The sequence below is a fragment of the Apis laboriosa genome, unplaced genomic scaffold (genome assembly GCF_014066325.1).
Source record: "Apis laboriosa isolate Shangri-la unplaced genomic scaffold, ASM1406632v1 scaffold1167_cov151, whole genome shotgun sequence".
Taxonomy (NCBI): domain Eukaryota; kingdom Metazoa; phylum Arthropoda; class Insecta; order Hymenoptera; family Apidae; genus Apis; species Apis laboriosa.
In genome coordinates, this window is record NW_025220955.1 from 33,920 (window position 1) to 54,855 (window position 20,936).

Genomic DNA, 20,936 nt, shown 5'->3' on the forward strand with positions numbered 1-20,936 from the left:
CAGTGATTTTATTTGCAAAAAAATAATATACATCTAAAATTAAATATTTAAAGAGTTAATAAATTGATACCATTAAAATATGGAAAAATTAAATGTTACAAATAAAGTCTAATTCTTTTGCTTCATAATCTTTAGGATCTCGGCGTACAGGAACATCAAAATCAATATTTCTACGCATTTTATTAGCCAATATAAGACGATGAACATATTCTGTATCTCTAATATCTTCTGATGTATCAAACGCTCGTTTAACATAATTTTTATTTGATACTGGCATATATACCGGATATTCAATGTTAAAGGTTATAATTAGATCTCCTTTTCCTTTTGGATTTTCTGGTAATGGCAATCCTTCTCCAAGTATGCGTTTTTTATAATCTGGTCTATTTTACAGCAAAAAAGAATATTACATATTTTTTTATAAATTATTATTATATTATTATTATAAAATATTATAATTATATTTTATAATTATTATTATAAAATAATATAATTAATATAAAACAATATAAAATAATGTAAAATATTGTCAATTTTTTTTATTTAAGAAAAATCTGTCAACAATTATATTTATTTCTAGGATTTGTTATATTAAACGTAAAATAATTATTCATAATTATAAACAAACAAAGAAGGAAAGTAAAATGAATTGGAAATGGAGATGGTGGCACGTACGTGATGACAGACGTTAGTGGTATTCGAAGGGTTCTGTCGTCGAGGGTGTCGACGGTGACCACTGTTCCGGTCAGTGCCTCTCGCAGAAAGATATCGACCGTCATGTGCAAGTCAGAGCCCTCTCTTCGGAAGGTCTCGTGAGGCCGGTCCTCCGTGATGAAGATTACATCCGCTACGCTGACGTGCTTAGGACTGAGTAAAGATATTATGCGAACCACTACGATTAACCCATTTCTGTCCATCATGAAATGATGCATTTTAAATACATTCTTTAAATTCTTGAAATTCGAACCAATATAAGCAAAAACGCTGTAATAAATTTTTGAAAAGAAAAAAAAAAATGAATTTGATTCTATTTCTATTTACGTATTATAGAAGTACGTAATAAGAATCTTTTTATTTTATCGAACAGAAATGATTTAAATTTGAACATATTCTATTGAATAAAAAAAGACAAAAATATTTTTTTTAATTAACATTAATAATTTACCAGGTATTTTCGTGGGTCCTTGGTCACCTTCCTCTGGAAATGTTATCCTCGTTCCTGTCGGTATGCCTGGTTTAATAGGTATTGTTAAAATTTTTTCTTTTACTACTGTCATAGATTTATCATCCCCTACCAAAACCAATCTCTGTATCTTCATTTTCTTAATTCCACCAAGAAAAACCTATTCATATCGAGAAATAGATTTCTTAAAATTGATTATCAATATAGATAAAGGATCTATATTAGAATATTTGATAAAATACATTTGATCAATTATATAATGATAAGGGATTAACATAATATAATGAATAATAAATTTGTATTCATAAATCTTAAAATTTATGATTTATGAAAATATGAAAATATATAATAATAAAAAAAAAATATAGTTTGATATGACGAGTCACACGTTATCTACTGATTAAAACTGGAAACAGAAAACTATAAATAAATAGAATATCGATACAATACCTCCAGAAGGGTTAAGTACAAGGTTTTTATCAGAGGCTCTTCTTTACGTTTTATACCCCGCCCCTCGGGAAATTCGAGAAGAGATGGAGACTGCGTTACTGCGTAGATTAGATCAGCATAAGGACTTTCGGTACCGAAGAATTCCCTGTAGAGATACTTCTAATGAGAAAGATGTAGATCGGGTTGTAAATATTCAAAGTTTTCAAGTGATTGTTAAGTTAATCATACGCTTAGATAAAGTTGAGGATTATATAATTCATATAATAATATTGAAATATATGAAATTAGAGGAAAAAAATAAAGTATAAGTAAAATTACGAAAAAAGATTACATTCTATGAAATTTCACTTATTTTAGTATTTTAATGTAATATTTAGCGGATATTTTATTTATATTCTTATTGTAAAAATTAAAAAAAAAAATGTTTTATAATAATAATATGATTTGAATACCTATAAGTTCTCATCGGTTCTCCATGATAAACATATGGACAGATGAATTCTTCGGTTCCAGGTATGCCATTTTTAAGACCTTCCTCACCGAATTGATCATATACAGTTCTTTTAAGAGGATCTGAAAGTACATCGTATGCTTCAGTTACCAAGGCAAAAATAGTACTTAAACTTTCATCCTTTGCTCTTTTAGGATTGTATCGTATCGCTAAACGTCGAAATCTGAAAATTATAATATAATACATAAATTATTTAATAAAAATTAAAAATTATATTATATATATAATAATATATATAATAATATATATAATAAAATAAATATGCTATATATATAAAAATAAATATGCTTATTTTTTTATTTATTTATTAATATTAAAATATTAATTTATTTATTTATATTAAAATAACAACTGCAATATAATTTGATCAATTAATTATTATTATACATTATTAATGTTGATGATATTTTGCAACATAGAACTATTGTCGAATTGATGAAGAAGACGGAAAATAAATATTAATATTATAAATTATATTGTCTTACGCTGTTTTGATTTCCAAATCGTCGCAATCTTTTGTTAATGATAATACACCATAATAATCTATACCACGCTTATCACATGTACAAGTTTCGTCGCATGACATGATTATTCTATTTTTATTCTTTTACTAAATTTTTAAAAATTGTTTTATTTAAGTAGAAAAAAGAATTTGAACAAGATGGTGGAAGAAACACTTACACAAGCGACTATCTTCTGTTGTTACATATACACGGCTGATGTCATGGAAGAATGTCGATCAAAAAATAAAAGAAAGAAAATCGCATCGTTTCTTAACGATTTTTCAAGTGTTATCAACAACCAACGCGCCCCTCTCGACAACGAAATACAATCTACGCTCGTGTGTTAGCTTTTGTAATTATTAAACGTCTCATGTCCGACATTTATTGTTGAACACAGAACGATCATTAAATAGCTATTTATTGATATTCCATCTAAAGAAAAGATTCTCATGGATGCTTCTGAATTAATTTTGAACCTCGTGCAGAAAGGTGAGAATCAAAATAAGAATTTCTTTGTGAATTTTATTCATTATTGTTGCCAGAATTATTAACAACGTAATAAAAATGTAATTGATACTAATACTTACACAATTTATTTCTTATTACGATTTTTTGTTTCAAAACACCATTATTAAGACTGTCTGAAATTTTATTTTTTTAATTTATTTAATTCAGTTTCAATGTTTAAATATTATCTAAATATAGAAATATATATATATATATATTGTAAAAAATATTAACTTTGATTATGAAAATATATTTTTTTACTAAGAAATATAAATAAAATGAAATAATTTCTAGCCGCGGTTAAAACGGAAGTTAAGGAAAAAAATTTAAGCGATTGCGAAGGATTTTCTAATTGTGATAGTCCATCTCCTAGTCAACATGCAATCGACAACAATTCGTTCTCCTGTAGCGCGCCTGAAAAGTCGCGAGGAAATTGTAAAAAGGAAAAATCTGAAGAAGAAATGTTCAAGGTTTCCTTGGCGACGAACGACGAAGATTTGGAAAACGATAAAGAGAATGTATTAAAGAAAAAGATACGGTTGGAAGCGAGACAGATTTGTAGTAATCGTGAAAAAAGCGATGAAGAGAAAATCTTCGTGCTGCAGCAACTCGGTCGATCGCAGATACGTCCAGAAGGATTCCCAGCATTTCTATGCATCGATGGGAGAATTGCCGATTCGAATGGAGTTAAACGAAAAATCCCACGACCAGCGAACGCTTTCATGTTATTCGCCAATGAATGGCGAAAAAAGCTCGCTGCGGAGAATCCTCGAGAGTCTAACAAGGACATTAGTGTTAGGCTAGTTTTTTTTCTTTATAATACATAGTTTTTTTTTCTTTATACAATATTAAATAATTGTAAAATATTTATATTTTATATTTTTATTTTATATAGAACTTATTCTTCGTATTAAATATCTTTTTTGGGTACAATTAAATTTTATATATTTTCAAAAATTTAAAAATAATTATATATATGCATATATAGAATATTGTAAATTATATTTTTTATGTTGTACAGATTAGGTATTCTTTGGAAGAACATGGCAAAAGACGTAAAGGAAAAATACTTTGCCCTGGCCCGGGAAGTGGACGCGGAGCATAAGAGGAAGTATCCCGGTACGCTTTATGCCTATAGTCTCTCTTCAAACCAATATGACCTCGTTTTCGCGTTTGTAGCGGCTCGTCGAAGTTTACCGATACGACTGAATGTTCGTGCCTCGCGTTTGGTAGGTACACGATAGTTTCTTGTATCCTTACAAACACAAAAAAGGATAAAACATCGTGAAAAATGATAGACCAAACTTGAATGAATTTATACATTTATCAATCATCTATGTACAAATTCTACAAAGAGAATTTAATTAATTGTAAACTAAATTTTAAACGGTAATCAATATTGATTTTAAAATTTTTTTTTAAATCAATTTCTATAAAAATAATTTCATTTTCAATTTATTTTTATTTTCAGCGATTAATAACTTTGATAATTTACATTTGATTTTCTTAATATTTTGCAAAAAGAAAAATTTACGTTTGGTCAATGGGAAAAAAAATATTACCAGTCACAAATGTGTGTTAATGATCGACACTAAATATTTAAGAAGTTCTCACGGATTTTGCAGTGAGGATCTGCATACAGCTAGGAGGACATTTAGTCGCGTGAATGCTCAGTAACACGGGATATGTGAGGAATAATCGCGCTTGTCGGTGGGTGTAGGTAGTAGGTAGGTAGGTAGAGCGCGGTCGTGTATCGGGCAGGTTCCTAGAGTCGCGTCGCAATCAATACCTCCGGTCTCTACTGTTCCCTCCTGCCCGTTCCCCGTCACTCACCCGAGAATATTTCTCCGCTTGCCACCCTGTGCCCTGTACCTCGACCCGCAAAACTCGTATCGCTCTGCTATCCCACCCACAAATCGACGAGCTATAATCGCATTTTAGCTTCTCCGCGATCGTTCGCTTTCTCCTCTGTTAGCTAATTCACAGAATTCAGGACGAAAAAGTGCAAGAGGCATATATGTATATTCATCATGCATAAGTCATAGTAATGATTGCAACATGATTGTAAAATGTAAATATCGTCTGATACAATACATAAAATAGATACTTTATAGAAATTATGTAAATCAAAGTTGAAAAATAATTTTCATGATATAAAAATAATTTCATAGGACTTATTAATACCTATTTCAATTTTTTAAAGAAAAAATAGTGATTTAAAAAAATATTAAACAAATTTTTAGAATTTTTGTTTGTAACTATAATGTTATAAAAACAGAATTCAATAATGTAAATTGATTGGAAAAAAATATTGCATTGTAATGCAATAATTATATTGACTCATAATTTTGAAATTGCAAAAAATTCTAATTTTAGGAGGTATTATTTTCTCTATATTTTTGAGATATAATTTTTTGTATTTAGAAAAAAGGAATTCATTTCTTTTTCATGCTCAGTTATTTTAATTCTATGCTTTTTAATGATTATAATAATATGATATTTTGGTCATTTGATTATTTCACGATTATTTGATTAAATTATTTTGATTGCCGTTTTGATTATTGGCTATTGATTATGCCGTTTCTGCGATTCGATGCATCAGTTTAGTTGCACGAATTGAGTGACATTAGAACGGTTTCGTAGGGGATATGAGAGTGTGCATATTCAACTATTGTAACTGTTTTAATTAATAGCGAATAATCCATGAATGCCATAGATGAACCGATACATCGAATGCAAATAGTAATTGCATATTAGACGGATCGATCGTTTGAGCCAATATCTATTTCACTTTTAACGTAATCACATTCTTTTTTTTATTATCACATTTCCAGTGAAATTACATTAAATTAACATTAGTTTAATAAATAGTTGAACATTTTTCTCACGAATAAACGAAAACTAAATAGTGGCAAATAAATGAAAAAAATTTAATATTAACATTTTTTCACAAAATGTTTCAAATTTAAAAATTAAAACTCGTGATATGAAAAGAAATGAAATAAAAAAAAAAGTGTAATAAGTAACAAGGATTGTGAATGGCATATTTCATTGAATATTATAAAAATGAAAATCATAAAGATCAAGAATAATCAAAGAAAAATGACAAATCCCTATTAATATTATAAAAAGGTAGGAAAAATATATTTCATTAAAAAAAACTTTTCAAAAATTTCTATTAAAAAATCATATCATAAATCTTTTTCCAATAATATTTTAAAAAAATATTTTCATAATAGCTTCTTTAAAAATTAATTTTAAAAATTTCTATTTTTTACAGAGATTCTAATTCAATATCTCAATTTGATACATTGATTATAAATTATTATATAAGAAGAAATGAAGAGGAAAAGAAAGATGAATCGTCCTCCCAGATGAAGGACAACGAGCAACCATGTAATCAGTATCGGATTGAAAGGGTGCAAAGATTCGGGCTAAATACACTGCTAAACGGTAGTCGTGCAATCAACGATGGGCCAGCGCATAGCGAGCAAGCCGAGTGGTCAATTAAGATCACCGGAAAGTGTCGATATGCTCTGCGCGAGCGTCCGAGGACGCGGGCGAGCGGACTCGCGTGCATCTGCGCGACTGCATCGCACGCGTGACGAGGAAAAAGAGGGGTGACGCACGGTCGCACCAAGGGAAGCCGTCAAAATGTCGAGGCTCGTGCATCCAGCAGGCATATCGAGCCAAAGACACGCGAGGGAGGAGTATTCCTCGCTCTCTCCTTTCTACTTGCTCTCCCTCTGTTTCTCTCTCCTCTCGCTGTGTGTAACGATCGCCGGTCATCGATCCGCTATCGCATCGACGCGATGCTTGGTTGCTCGAGAAAACGAGAGCCTCCCGTTGCTGCGAACGTCACGCGGATTTTCCTTGAAAAGTATGCTCAAGATTGATCGGATCTTATGTTTGATTAGATTTGGAATTTTAGAATCGATGATCCAGAGATTTATATTAACACTAGAATTATTAACGCATGATTAACGTGAAATTTATCAAAATGACACGCTGTTTTTGTAATTGCTAAAGATATATACCCGATGAAATTATGTTAATTTTATTCTTATATACTTTTATAAAAAAATGCGTTATTGTATAGAATATGTCTTTAAAATAACAGCTGAATAAAATTAATCGAATAGATAATGAATTAAAATTTTGAGGAGAAGAGATTTTTGAGCTAAAGTTCGTAAAATGATTTCTATATCTTTGATTGGTGCAAAATTGTTTGGTACTTTTTCAAAATGAGTGCAGTATGTGTTGATATAACACGATAAAAAGATTACTGCAACCCCCGTACAACAAGGTGAAAAAAATTACTGCAGTCCTTGTAACGTGGTAGATAAATTTCAAAATACAGCAAGAAACGAGGGACTTCTACTTATGCACGAACTTTTTAATAATTAAGTATGCTTTTTTACTATAAAAAATAATTTAGAACTCCATCAAAATATTTGTTTTTCTACTTATAATAATTTTTCGAATTTTAGATATCGCATCTACATCTTACTTACATAATTAATATAAATACATTTATTATATTTTCAGAATAGAGAGAATATTTTCAAAAGAAAAACGAATAAATCTCAAAGTAAGGATAAATAAAATTTATGTTCCAAATATATATAACAAATGACGAAACAATGAATGACGAAATAACGCATAATATAGAATCACGATTCAAGTTAAATCAAAAAGAAGAACCGATATGGACCAATACACAGCAGCCGGAGTAAACGATCCATTTAAAAGGCGAGTTCGAACTCTGGGGTAATCGATGAGAGTTGCCGAGTGGAGGGATGGTAGCAAGAATAACACGACACCTCGATCAACTCTTCTCTCTTGAACAAAAACACGTTCAATTTCAAGTGAGACGGATCCTTTGACAGAGGATCAACGAGGAGGAAGCTTTTGCAAATCGATAGGCTGGCGAAAAAGGGTTTCTTGGGATATTTTGCGCACATCGGGGGAGACATTGAAGGCCGGAACTCTTTTCGTTCACCTCGTGGCTTGAACGCTCTTCGCTCACCAGGGTGGGGAAAAAGCCACCCTCTTGCTAGACCAGCCCCTCCCTCTCTCTCTCCCTCCAACTCTGTCGGATTCGTCGATGACGAAACGCACACGTAAATTCGTCGACGTGCACGGTGCTGCCGCTCGCAAAATCAGTGCGATCCAAGTGCACCGCGAGGCAGGAACACGGGTCTCCCGTGCGCGGCCTATCGTTCCCGCTTGCGGCACGCGCGCCTCTTCCAGAGAAGTATCAGTCAGATAGCGGGAGACGCTCGCGTAAATAGGTCGTTGGATACTGCGTTGGACGAAGAATAAATAGCCAAGAGAAATAACTCCGAGGAGAATAGAAATTAAATTTATGATTGTGATTAGAATGTATCGAGAGTGACAACGAAAAGCGTAAAAAATCGAATGGAAGAAATCATAAACTCGATACAAAGGTGATAGATGATATTTTAACTGGTTGAAGTGATTCATGTAGATTTTGTCCAAGTAATTGAATAAACATCGTGAATGAGGAGAATGATTGGAGAATAAAAACGATCAGTGCGTTAAACATTGGAATTTTGCATTGGAGATTAGGTGTACGTGATTGAGTGTATTTTTAATAAATCATCATGATTCGAGTGATGTTAATAAAACAAATAGGGTATATCTATTTGTTTGAATAAAAATGAATTTTCAATGTAGATATCATTGATTATACAAAACTGTTTAAAAAGAAGAAAAGCTTATGTAAAAACTTATACAAAAACACGAAGCAAAATTAAAACATTCGTACAGAAATAAGAATCAAATTTATAGATGATTGCAGACACAATTCTTTGCTAAACAGATGAAAATAATTTCGTTTAATTGCTCGCAATAAACTAAAATAAACTATCGATTGTCGTCAGAAAAACGTGAATTCGAGATGCGTGACACTCGAACAAATTAGAAGAAAAAAACGGGAATGTGGGAGGTGTTGAAAGGAGAGAAAAAACTTTGAGCATCGATCTTGCGCCCGATGCAGTTACTATGACGCGGGTTGTCCAATACGTTCAATTGTATCCACTTTGGAATCGACAGGTCGCGTGGCCCTCGAGCCAAGATCGTCGGGTCTATAGTTAGTAAGTCTCTACCAGCTTTTGCGAATTGGATCAACGGCTACGCGGGGTAAACGATGACGACGAGGAGGACGAGGACAACGTCGGCGGGGACAATAATGACGCCACGCGCGACGGGACTAAAAACACTGGGTCTTCCCGACGGAATGCAGGAGGCCGATCGAACGCCTCCCGATGTACCCTTCTCTTACGTGGTCTTCCCACGTAAATTCTATTTGCTGACATATATGATAAAACAATAGAAAAGAAAGGAGAAGACGAAAATTTAAGAAAGAAGATAAATTGTAAAAAAGCAGAAAGAAGAAAAAGTAAAAAGGGGCCAATTTTTGCGATTCTTCCAAATAATAAAAAAAAAAAGAGAGAGAGAAAGAGAGAGAGAAAGAAAGACACTCGATCTCGAAAGATTTGAAACGATTCGTAGATAAAATAAATTTGCCTCTGGTTATGTGTTCAAGGCTCGCTTGATAGGATTTAACGCGCAAACGTGGCTGATAAGCTTCGGGAAGTAAAGAAGTCATTCTTTGCGGCGCGATAAGGACCGCCCTTGGTCGCAAAGATGGACTGTTGCAACTACGTCGAGGCTTACGCGGCAGGGAGCCACTTTTATCAACAACAACATTACTTTTGCTATGATAACATGAATACCGATTACGGTGGTTATGAACCGCCACCGATCTCCAATGCAATCGAAACGAGCGCGCGATACAACGGGACTGTAACGCCTGCGTATCCTATAGGTATTTAAATGTTTAAAAGAATTTGTGAAACAAGTATTTGTTATTCGTTTCAAATGTTATTAATTATAATTACGTTTTTTTACATTTATTTAAAATTATTAATTGATGTAGTATTTATAAATTGATTGATCAATTTACTTTTATTTTTAAATTGAAAGAAGAAAGAATTGTCAGCATAAATGTCATTAAAATTTATGACAAAATTATGAAAATCAATTAAAAATGAGGTAGAATTTAATTATATTGTGCATTGAATTTTAAATAGATTAATAGTGAGATCTAACGCACATGCGTGGAAGTCACGATTAGTTAAGTAATATAGAAATATTTTTAAATATTATTTTCTCTTGTTGCAAGATTATTTGAAAACATTAAAATTAATTTTTAATTGCGTTCTTATTGCAAGAAATTTTAATATTGTGAAAAAAAATGTGCAAACTCTATAGAATTATTTAAAATTGCCCAGGAGTAATATGTAAACTAAAAATTAAATATCTAATGCTTGAGAAGATTTAATCTTATATATATATATATATATATATATATAATAAGATGTTCATTCTCAGTATTTGCATTTCTTATCTACTTTTTCGCGAAGAAAAAACACTATACAGAGTGACTCAAAAAGACAATCGATAATCCATTACTTACTCTATTTATTACTATTCATTTTTAACAAATTTTCTCTTTTAATCATGTAAACTTAAAATTGTGTTACTTTTGTGTCACTTATAGTTAAAAATCATCCTTTCTACTATTATAATATTTTACGTGTAATGATATAATGAATATATATATATTATAATTTCATTATAAAATTTAATAATCTATAAAAACTTATAAAAATTAAGTTTCTAATAATTTTAAATGTTTTACCTGTTTCACAGATTACGTGTACAATCCCAAAGAAGCGAGATTGCGAAAAGCGATGCGCGAACAGAGCCGCGAATTATCCAGACGATCGATCTTGCAGAGCGCGATCGCACGTGCGAGCGTGATCGCTGGTCCAGTCACTTCCGGCGGCTTCCTAGATCATCAGCATCGTTTCGGCTGCGTTTCCTCGGCTAACATACCGATGAATTCGTCCATGGAACCGGTTCGAGTCGCGGAACCTTGGTTTCAATCGACGCCTCGTCCAAAACCGATCCATTCACCCCGAATGACCGATTGGTACGGAAACGTGGCTGATCCTATCGAAAGACTGCAAGTAATGGGTGCAATGCATCAACGTGGCCTCGATAAATGCAAAGACGTGATGAGAAATCAGGCTGTGGCCAGCGTGGCCAATACCGTGTCTGCTGAATGCGGTGCTACGTTTTCGAATAACGGATATCCGGTCGATTTCAGCGATGTTAATAGGGAAAGGGAGTTGCGTCGTCAGGAGAATATGGAGTACAATGAATTCACTGATGGTCAGAAATGGCATCCTTATCAGGTGAGTGTTTTTCTTGGAAATTATACAGGGTGTCTCTATGGAATCGTGGTGTTTTTGAAGTCGGTTAGTAATAAAATGCTTTTTTTGTAAGAAAATTAAATGAAAATAAAGAATAAAATTTTGTAAATGAAGGTTTGAAAAGATATCCTGTATTATGATTTTATTGAAAAAAGATTAAACAGTCTTAATGTTAAAATAGTGAAATTATTTATTTATAAATGATAACTGTAATTGAAAACTTTACAAAATTTTAATTATATGGACAAAGATTTCTTTTCATAGTCAGAATTTTTATCAGATTATTCCATAGATAATAATTTATTTTCTTAAAAAATTTCTATAAATTGTTGATCATAGAATGGCGGGAATGCTCATCAACATGCCAGAACGTCTCATCCTTCTCAAATGAGCAACATTCTTCACCCAAACATTCAGAATCCTGGTCCACATGGACATGGGCCATGGGGTCAATTTTGCCATAACGTATTACCACGTAAGTGAAGATAAAATCCGATGAAAAATCTATGAGATCAATGAAAAATGAATTTTTATTGTTCTTTCATAGATGCTTCGTCTATGCCTCGAAATATTGGAGTTCGAGGGCCGCGTCACACCGTGTTATTACGGGATCGTGTACCCGTTAGACACTGTGAATTTCCTGAAGAAACAGCGCGAATGATGTACAATCCAAGCAAACTCGATATTGAGAATGTACGAGCATCGTATACGCCTCCTGAACATCAGGTTTTCCTTTTCCTATTTTACACAATTGCAGAATATATCCACGAATAACAAGAAAAGAACAAAGAATCCGCCCAATAAAAAACTTATTATTATGAATAATACAATAGATAATGACTATATAAATTCTTTTTCAGATGCCAAGAATGCTAGAAACTTCAGTAAATTCTGTTATGGATTCTGCGTCCGCAATGAGGATTCGTCGTGAAGATGATGGACCCAGATGGGAGCCAAACGCTATAAATAATAGAATGTCTATGGATAACCTAGCTGCAACAACGGTACAACATTCGATTATATTATGCATTTATGATTCATCCTTCAAACTAAAACTTCATAAATAGAACGTAACTAATTAATTATTAAATATTATTCAATTTATAATCAGGAATCTAGCATATCATGCGAAAAGGAACGTGAATCTCGGCGATCTGTCGAAAGATTTGAGCCGAAAAAGAAAACTGTCAGTAAGCAACCGTTGCCTGGTTTTCACCAAGCATTCGGTTCTACAGAGATCGGCAGGTTCTCCAGATCTGAGTTTTTCGTGAATATGGTGGGCGAGAGTGGTGCAAGCGTGGAAGTCGCCGACACGGAAAGTACTAATGTAAGTACGGATCGTATGTCAGAGATAAATGGGGTTGCAGTTACAACTGCGACGCACGATACATCCGTGGTCACCACGACCGCAACGACGACCGTGAGGTCATTCGATGGCGACGATAGCGAGGAAGCGAGCTTCGAAGATTCGAATAACGACCTCGTCGCTTCTACGTCGATGGGCATGTATTGTGACCAGCCAAATATTCCTCGATGGCATAGTCCTCATGTAGGCGCTATAGGTAGCGAAATTTAAACGAATCTTTAAATTCTTTCGTGGGCTAAGCGTTTTCCCATTGAAAGTCTTACATAGAATTCTCAGTCAGTTATTTTCAAAAGTGTGAACACTAAAACATTTTCTCATAATCTTCATTCTGGATATTCTGAACTGTTGCATCCAAAAAAACGATAAAAAAGTGATTAAAAAATTGGTATATTTTGGGATATATATATTGCACATAGATATTTACAAATTCGATTAATTATCAATTTTAGTATTTTCAATTTTGCATGTATGATTAAATTATAAATGAAGTTGTATTTAATATGAAAATTTTTTTATGAGTCTACAAATGTTGCATTTATTTATTAAATAATTAGCCCTTGAAAGAAATTAACGATTCGTCAGGGACGTGAATTATGTCCAATTGTTTTTAGAATTATAAATTATTTTCTTCGACGTTCAAATAATCTGATAATATTTTGTATATGGAGGAAGAATCGTTTGTTGTAATTAATAAATTTCAGCGAACTTATTTAAATCAATTTCTTAAATAATTATAATTTCTTTTATTTGTACAAATATTTTTAGGACAAATATTTTTAATTTGTCAAAAACTATAAATGACGTACGAAACATCCCGACAAACCACATGTTTTACTTACATGTTTGTCGAGATTGTGCCTTTAAAAGAATTGTGAAACTATTAACACATTCTCTGCCCCATGTACTATTTTCGGTATACATTGAAACTTATTTTCAGGCCAAGTGATATTTTTATCATTGATAGATAAAATATAAAAAAATTCTTAAATTAATTTTCATTATACGTATTTCCTAGTTGAATGTTTTATTAATATAAAAAAAAGCAGAGATAAGAAGGAGATTGATATGGCCTGAAAATATATATTTATTCAAAAATAAACTGGCAGAAAACGTGTTAAAGGTCTTCAAAATTAATTGAATCAAAAAAGAAAAAATCAAAAGCAGCACGATATTTGCGAGTCTCGTACGTCAACTATATTAAGCTGAGCAACTTTCATTAATATATTAATATTGAAATTTTTGAGATAAAATATTTTATATGATTTAAAAAAAAAACAATTTAATATAAACTTTCTTCCTTCAAAAATTTCAGTTATCAGAATATTATTTAAGATATCTTTTTATTATAAAAGATATTATAAAATATTAATATAATTTGTAGGTTGCTTATACTTAATAAAGAAATATAATCAAAATGTGTCGATAAAAGTACTTAATCGGCATCTTCCATCAAGTTGTTAGATATCGCCGATGATACACTTAAGATTAGTGTACCAACGATGAATTATATGAATACATTAAATATATATATATATATGTATATATATATTTAAAGAATATATTGTACTTATATGTTTAATGAAGGAACGAAAACGCGCGACGAAGAAATATATGAATTATTTAGTAGAATAATTAGGCGACACGTATTGCCGCGCGGAGAAACGTATAAATAAAAGTGATCATTAATATTGCGAACGTAGGAAGTCGAGAAGCCGACGAATACATGCACTTCTGTTCGTGAAAAATATGTTTCTCTTAAGGGTGTGTACGGTAGTTTTGCATTCAGAACTCTTTTATTTCTCGATTGCAAAAAAATTAAATATTGAACAAAAAAAAAAAAAAAAAAGAAGGAAGAAGAAAAGAAAATATCGCCACTTAGTATATTATTGTTCTAAAATAAGTAAAAAAATTGGATCAATTTTATATGTTAAGATTGTAGACAAATATAGATAAGAGTAGTTGTAATGCAAATTCGAAAAATGAGGCACATAAGATTTATTGGAATTTTTTATACATCCATTTTAACGTATATTTAATATTCCATTTACTATGATAACTTTGGGACCTTTTGAAATTATAAAACAGAAGAAAAAAAATGTTCGCATTAACATTTCTGAGAAGTGCGATATTATATGCAATAATGCAAAATTTATTTTACTCGTTAAGTTCATAGTAAAATCTATTAGTATTTGAATTAATAAGAAAATACGGTAATATTTGGATAAGAATATTTTCAAGCAGAGAAACTCTCATCTTTTATTAATCTGAGTTACAAAGATTATTTTTTGTCTCATTTTGAAAATAATATAATTTCTTATTTGTATTTCTTTTATAATCGAGTTCTGAATCCCGTGCAGGCACCTATAACTCATGTTGATTGATCTATCGGTACATCGACTTGACATAATTCGTGCCAGCTATCCTGTACCTATAATGGGACCAAATTAAAAGAGAAGCTTTTATTTCGCGTTCACCGTCGCGCTTACGTCCCACGTAATTTATCGCGTATGAAGAACCTTCCCTTGTTTCCGTTCGCTCGATTGCTTCGAACAAAGAGGCAAGAATGTTCATGTGAAATACCGCTTAACACACTCAATGTTATTTGATATAAAATAATAAAAAAAAAATACATTTAAAGATTATATTGAATTTTTTCTAACGAGGATAACTTTAAAGAAAGAAATTTCTTCATAAATAAATATTAATCGAAGACAACAATATGTATAAAATTTTAGGATAACATAATATTAAAAACAAAATATTGTTCAAATTTCTTTTCCTATTTTCTTCTAATTTATTTGATCATAAGATATTTTTGTCATTATAATATTGTGCGTGTTAAGTGAAAATTAATATGAAAGTAAATGAATTTAATTGAAGGAACATTGCTTTTTAACAAAAGAATAGGGCAAATAGCTTGAAAATTGTGTGATCATTATTCGATCAAGTTAAGATTTATGATAAATATTAATCGAGCGTAATAGAAACATTTAACGATGATAACATTCAACTTTTTTGTTCTTGGATGTATAAAAACATCCAAGAGGCATGAAATGATGTAAATGCTGTGATTTATTTTAAAATTAATCATAGTTTATAGTGGAACACAGCGATGGAAAACGCTGAATATCGTCGCGACGTCAGGAAAGACGAGTTGTGATAAAAAAAAATTCTTTAAGAAATTTTAACGATGTGTATGTAATTGTTTGTCTAGAACAATTGATCATTTGTTGTTTTAACTTTTGGATTATTATTGTAAGGTTCATTTCAACGAGGTCCAATCTTTTCAAATTTTTCACTAGTAAAGAATATAACGATAGTCAAAATCTTTTCGCTGTGCAGTGTATACTTCCATAAATTAATTTCATATTTTAAAATTTTTTGAAACTTTATCGATATAAAATATTGATATAGGTATATCAAATATTTATATTTATTAAAATATGAAAAAATTCAAATCACGAAAGAAAAAAATCCTCTCATTGTATAATATGTATAATATATCTTTATAAATTAATTTTTTATATTTTAACAGTGATAAAAGATGGACCTAATATATATTCAAAGAATCAAATAAAGTATCTCATAAATGGATCAAAAGTTAAGACAACCAAAAGAATTATATCACGCCAATCTCGTCATCTCCAAAACGTGAATCCTATGACGAAAATATTAGAGATGCGTTAATTACTTGAAAATTTTAATAATTTTGTTACTTTGATCTGTCTTGTTGGCGATGCAGACTGTAATATAGAATTACGACTTACGTCTTACGATTAAGGACGAATAAACTATAATCCGAGTTTCATTATTGGCAACGATATTAAGCGTAGAGGTAGTGATGTTCAAACCACTGAAAGAAATGTGAAAAGATAAAAAAAATAATGAAAAATAATGTGTGTGTGTGTGTGAGAGAGAGAGAGAGAGAGAACAATGTCAAAATAATTGTGACTAAGAAAAGTTAACCCATATTATAAACTCGTAAATGACTTTCTGTCTAAATATTAGCAAACCTATTCATTCTAACCGCTAGAGGAATGTGTTAAGCGATCGAAATGTATAGAAATGAGAAACGATTATGAACCATTGTACATCTCTTAAATCCTACAAGTGCCAAGTTGGTGAGAAAAGTCCTTACAAAGGCTCGTGTTATTAAGTATCAAATTCCAACTCGAAAGAAAGAAAGAAAAAAGTATATTTCGCGGTGATTTTAACTCTATCAGTTTTTGAACATTGTAAAAGCAAGTCTAATTAAGCTCGATCTAGTCTATTTTATTATCAGATAAACGAATAAAGTCGACATACATAATTTTAAATTGGATCAAATTCGTCAAAAACGAATTTGTCTATTTCTTCAAAAATAAAATAAGTAAGAAGAAAAAATAATAATAATAAAGAAAGATAAAACTGATAGAGTTAACGCAGCAAGATGGAACTTAATGATGACGAACGTTCTTTTATTAGTACAGTTATTATGTATAATGTGAAATACAATAATACCGGTATTATTGAGCTTAAATTCACTTTTAATTCGAACACCAGCTTAAGGAGCGAAGTCCTATAATGAATTTGAACGGAGAAACAATAAAATATTTAAAACAAAGAAACGTAAGCAGTGTAATGAAAATAAACTAATGCGACAGTAAAAAAAAAAATTAAAAAAAAAAAAAAAAAAAANAAAAAAAAAAAAAAAGACAAAACAAAAAATGATAAAAATATTGTAACGTTGTTATCTTATTTTCTTCAGTTACTTCCGAAGACTTACCTCTCCACTCCTGTCATCTTTCCTTTCTCATCGAGATCCTGTGGGATTATGGGAACTTCGGCTGCCATTCACAGAATCACGGAAAGTGGTGAAATTTTGTCGCGAATCACGCCGGAAGAATGTTGCTGGTTCGCCACTCAATCCAGATGCGGAGTATCTAGAATTTCGGACAATGTTGTGGTAAACAATCATAATTAAGTATTAAATTAATAAATTAAAATGATTCGTTCAAATTGAAAAATTTAAAATCTTTCGATATCTCATAATAACCGAGATTCTATAAAAAATTCCATGAAAAATAAGTCGAAAGTGCAAATTTGCAAATGACTTTGCTTCGTTTTTCTAGGAAAACGACGTTGAAAATTCATCAGGTCAATTTAAAATCATCCCTTTCACAGAGACACCCTATGTAAAATATTACGAATTTAATGTAAATTATACATATACTATAGAAATATTAAATATGTATATGTTACATACATAGAAAGTAAATTAATTGATATAAAAATTTATAGAATTGTACGGCTTATTTGGATTGCTCTCATCACGCAAGAGATAAAGAATGGTACTGTCAAAGTAACACGATGAACACTCATCCGTCGAAAGTGCATCGTCAACGAGAGAATTACGAATCTTTCATGAGCGAAAGAGGTGATGGAAGTTACATAATAATCGGTACACCAAGTAATGGAAATCGAAATAACAATGGTAGAACTGGGGATGATGATTTTGATAATGATACTCGTAAACAAACAGCTGTCAAAATGGAGAACAATGATTCTCCGAAGCATACGAGTTTCTCTTCTGGAAAGAAAGATGGAAACGTTTGATAATATCATTTCAATGGTCTTATAACGTTTTATAAAAAAATACTAATTTTTTGTCTGGTAATTATAAGATTTTTTGAAAAGTACTACTATGTACAATTTATAGATATTACAACCAGTGAAGAAATCACTAAAACAATTGCGTTTAATTCTTTATCATCTATTTACTATACTTCATGTAACAGATTAAGTAATTATAAAAGTTGTTTTTTTTTAATACTTTCTACCACTCTTTACTTTTAATACATTGAAAGTTTAATAATATGACAAATAATATGATAAATAATATATATATATATATTTCTTGTACATTTATNTATCAATACTTTATACTTTCTTTATTATTTAATTTTTTACTTAACAAATACTCAAAAATATATTGATTTTAAAATCATATTAACATTTTAAAAATATAATTATTATAATTACTCTTTACCTGATGAAAAAATATATCTTGATATGAATTATCTTGGCATAAAAGAAGCAAGAAAAGAATTATCCGAATTGAATTCTATCATGTTCTCGGAAAATTTCATTCATCAAACAAAAGAAAAAGAAAAAAGATGTTTGAAGACCGTCGGTGACCGGTAAAAGGAATTGATCGCTTCCGTTTCTGTGTAAGAATCCATCGGTAGAATGCAATTTGTAAATAGTGGAACAAAGACTCTATGGGTATGCTTTATCACGGTGATCGTAATCGTGGATGTTTATTATAGATGAGCCAGCCAAAGGCGGCATTCTTCAAACGTGATGAACGAACATTGTGGATTGGACCTCCCAATCCGTCAGGTGAGCTACCTAACCGGCAGGTAATGACGGACAGTATATCCGTATCGTAAACGAGTCGTACAGTCGGTGGACATCGCGTAGAATTTTCGAGGTAAAAGTTTTTCTTTTCTTTTTATTGCCACCATTGATGCATCTGAAACTGTGGAAATTGTGGGATGCTGCATCGATGATTCTGTTGTTTTAACTGTTAATATTTATCCATAAAAATATTACAATAAAAATTAATAACATATTATATATGTTATATTTTTCAGGAAACAGTTTAAATTCAAAACAAATTCAAATCTGCAATAATTATTGGAATTCTGAAAATTAAAAATGATCAAATTGATACTTTTATTGATTCAATATAATAATCAATTCTGAATTTCAATGACTCGAAGACATTTGATAGTTTTAAGAATTTTACGAGTTACAAGATCAGTTTCAATAAGAAATATATGGTTCTTGAAATTCTGAAAATTAAAAATGACTACCTTTGACAATTTTACGCGTTTTATGAGTTACAAGTGATGAAGTTGCAAATGAAATTATATATCCTTCCTTGACTTAGTTTGAGAATTATCACATGGCATCAATTTTGCTAATAACCGAAGTGCACAGGTAACTGTTGAACAAATTAAGGATCGACTATGGTATATAGTATTCGTTTAACAGAGATAACTTCTCGGTTACGTCTTCGTTGCTTCGCAGCACCGATATCGCGACTTTTCCCTCTACAAAATTACTAGGACAAATATCAGCCAGGGCTGAATGATTGCTTTACCAGCCAAAACCGCGCACGATAGCAAACAAGGAACGGTCCTGCTCAAATATCTACTCGCGATACATCGGTCAGTCGAATGTAACTTGCTGTTGATTTTTGTCATTTGACTCGAAATGGTCAGTCAGACTGACTGCTCGTCGAAATGGTTAACTGTTTCGCTTTATAGCTTCAGTTTCTTCTATCTTTTTCGAGGAACGAATTATCTTCATATAATTTTATTTTCCAAAATAAAAAAATTATATACCATATTCGACGTATTAATTTATTTCATCGATCTTTCAATTATTATAAAATAAAAAAAATAATAATTACCATCATGCAGTTTATTTCTTCTTTTTTTTTTTTTTTCTTCCTTCTCCAAGTAAATTGAAGTCTTCAAAATCGCACAGCCTTAAATAACACATCTATCACAATCTTCTCACCCTTTTAGAGTCTTCTTCATCGCGACGACTCTTAATCGATCTATGCAACCAATGGATCTTTTCCTTTCGCTGCACTTTCATCTTAAATAAAAAAAAAAAAGAAAAGAAAAAGAAGAAGAAAAAAACCATCGACTACTACTCGTCGAACGTGAACCATCGAGAACGAGCAAACAAATGGTGTGTTCACGATGAAGAAGGAGAGGCTGATCGAAGAATCGCAAGCTCTCCTCGGAGGTGATCGGAACGCGCGTATACCAGCGAAGACGACTGTTCGCGACTGTCGCGTGGGCGGACTGGCAAGCCTCGTGCTTTCAAAAGGATCGACCAACCGTCGTATAATCGTAAAATGGTCCCGTGCATGGATTGGCCAGGGAAACGTAGGAAAGGCGGCGACCAATGTCCTCTATCTTCGAAAAGAATCTAACCGCCAGTGAAATCGCCGTTACGAAGCATGGATCCTTGCGACCAATCGACGATTTTGCCTTCGAGGCCTCGGGGGCTCTCGAGAGTCCGCCATGCTGTGCCCGGAGCTTTCCTAATT

At 31.6% G+C, this 20,936-nt stretch overlaps 3 protein-coding genes across 5 annotated transcripts; 2 read left to right on the top strand and 1 right to left on the bottom strand.

Moving 5' to 3' along the window:
* Positions 1-88: 88 nt before the first annotated feature.
* On the bottom strand, positions 89-20,737 carry LOC122716616 (dnaJ homolog subfamily B member 13-like). The gene is made up of 7 exons (XM_043939881.1): positions 20,286-20,737; positions 17,592-17,748; positions 2,086-2,307; positions 1,634-1,778; positions 1,166-1,343; positions 676-847; positions 89-383 (listed from the first exon to the last, which is right to left on the bottom strand). Exons 2-7 carry the CDS (start codon positions 17,657-17,659, stop codon positions 89-91), a joined length of 1,080 nt encoding a protein of 359 aa, XP_043795816.1. The 5' UTR covers positions 17,660-17,748; positions 20,286-20,737.
* LOC122716676 (transcription factor SOX-9-like) lies at positions 731-4,489 on the top strand. Of its 2 annotated transcripts, XM_043939989.1 has the most exons (5): positions 731-871; positions 1,169-1,243; positions 2,787-3,136; positions 3,449-3,953; positions 4,176-4,489. In XM_043939989.1, the coding sequence occupies exons 3-5, from the start codon at positions 3,097-3,099 to the stop codon at positions 4,396-4,398; spliced, it is 768 nt and encodes a 255-aa protein (XP_043795924.1). In that variant the 5' UTR covers positions 731-871; positions 1,169-1,243; positions 2,787-3,096; the 3' UTR covers positions 4,399-4,489. The 2 variants fall into 2 exon arrangements, with proteins under 2 accessions (XP_043795924.1, XP_043795933.1); XM_043939998.1 differs by lacking the exons at positions 731-871; positions 1,169-1,243 and having other exon boundaries at positions 2,629-3,136.
* On the top strand, positions 6,170-15,511 carry LOC122716667. 2 transcript variants are annotated; one of them, XM_043939968.1, is made up of 8 exons: positions 6,170-6,286; positions 6,435-7,561; positions 7,703-10,007; positions 10,895-11,442; positions 11,800-11,935; positions 12,008-12,186; positions 12,321-12,464; positions 12,572-15,511. In XM_043939968.1, the coding sequence occupies exons 3-8, from the start codon at positions 9,827-9,829 to the stop codon at positions 13,034-13,036; spliced, it is 1,653 nt and encodes a 550-aa protein (XP_043795903.1). In that variant the 5' UTR covers positions 6,170-6,286; positions 6,435-7,561; positions 7,703-9,826; the 3' UTR covers positions 13,037-15,511. The 2 variants fall into 2 exon arrangements, with proteins under 2 accessions (XP_043795903.1, XP_043795911.1); XM_043939976.1 differs by having other exon boundaries at positions 6,435-10,007; positions 12,008-12,153.
* Positions 20,738-20,936: the final 199 nt, after the last annotated feature.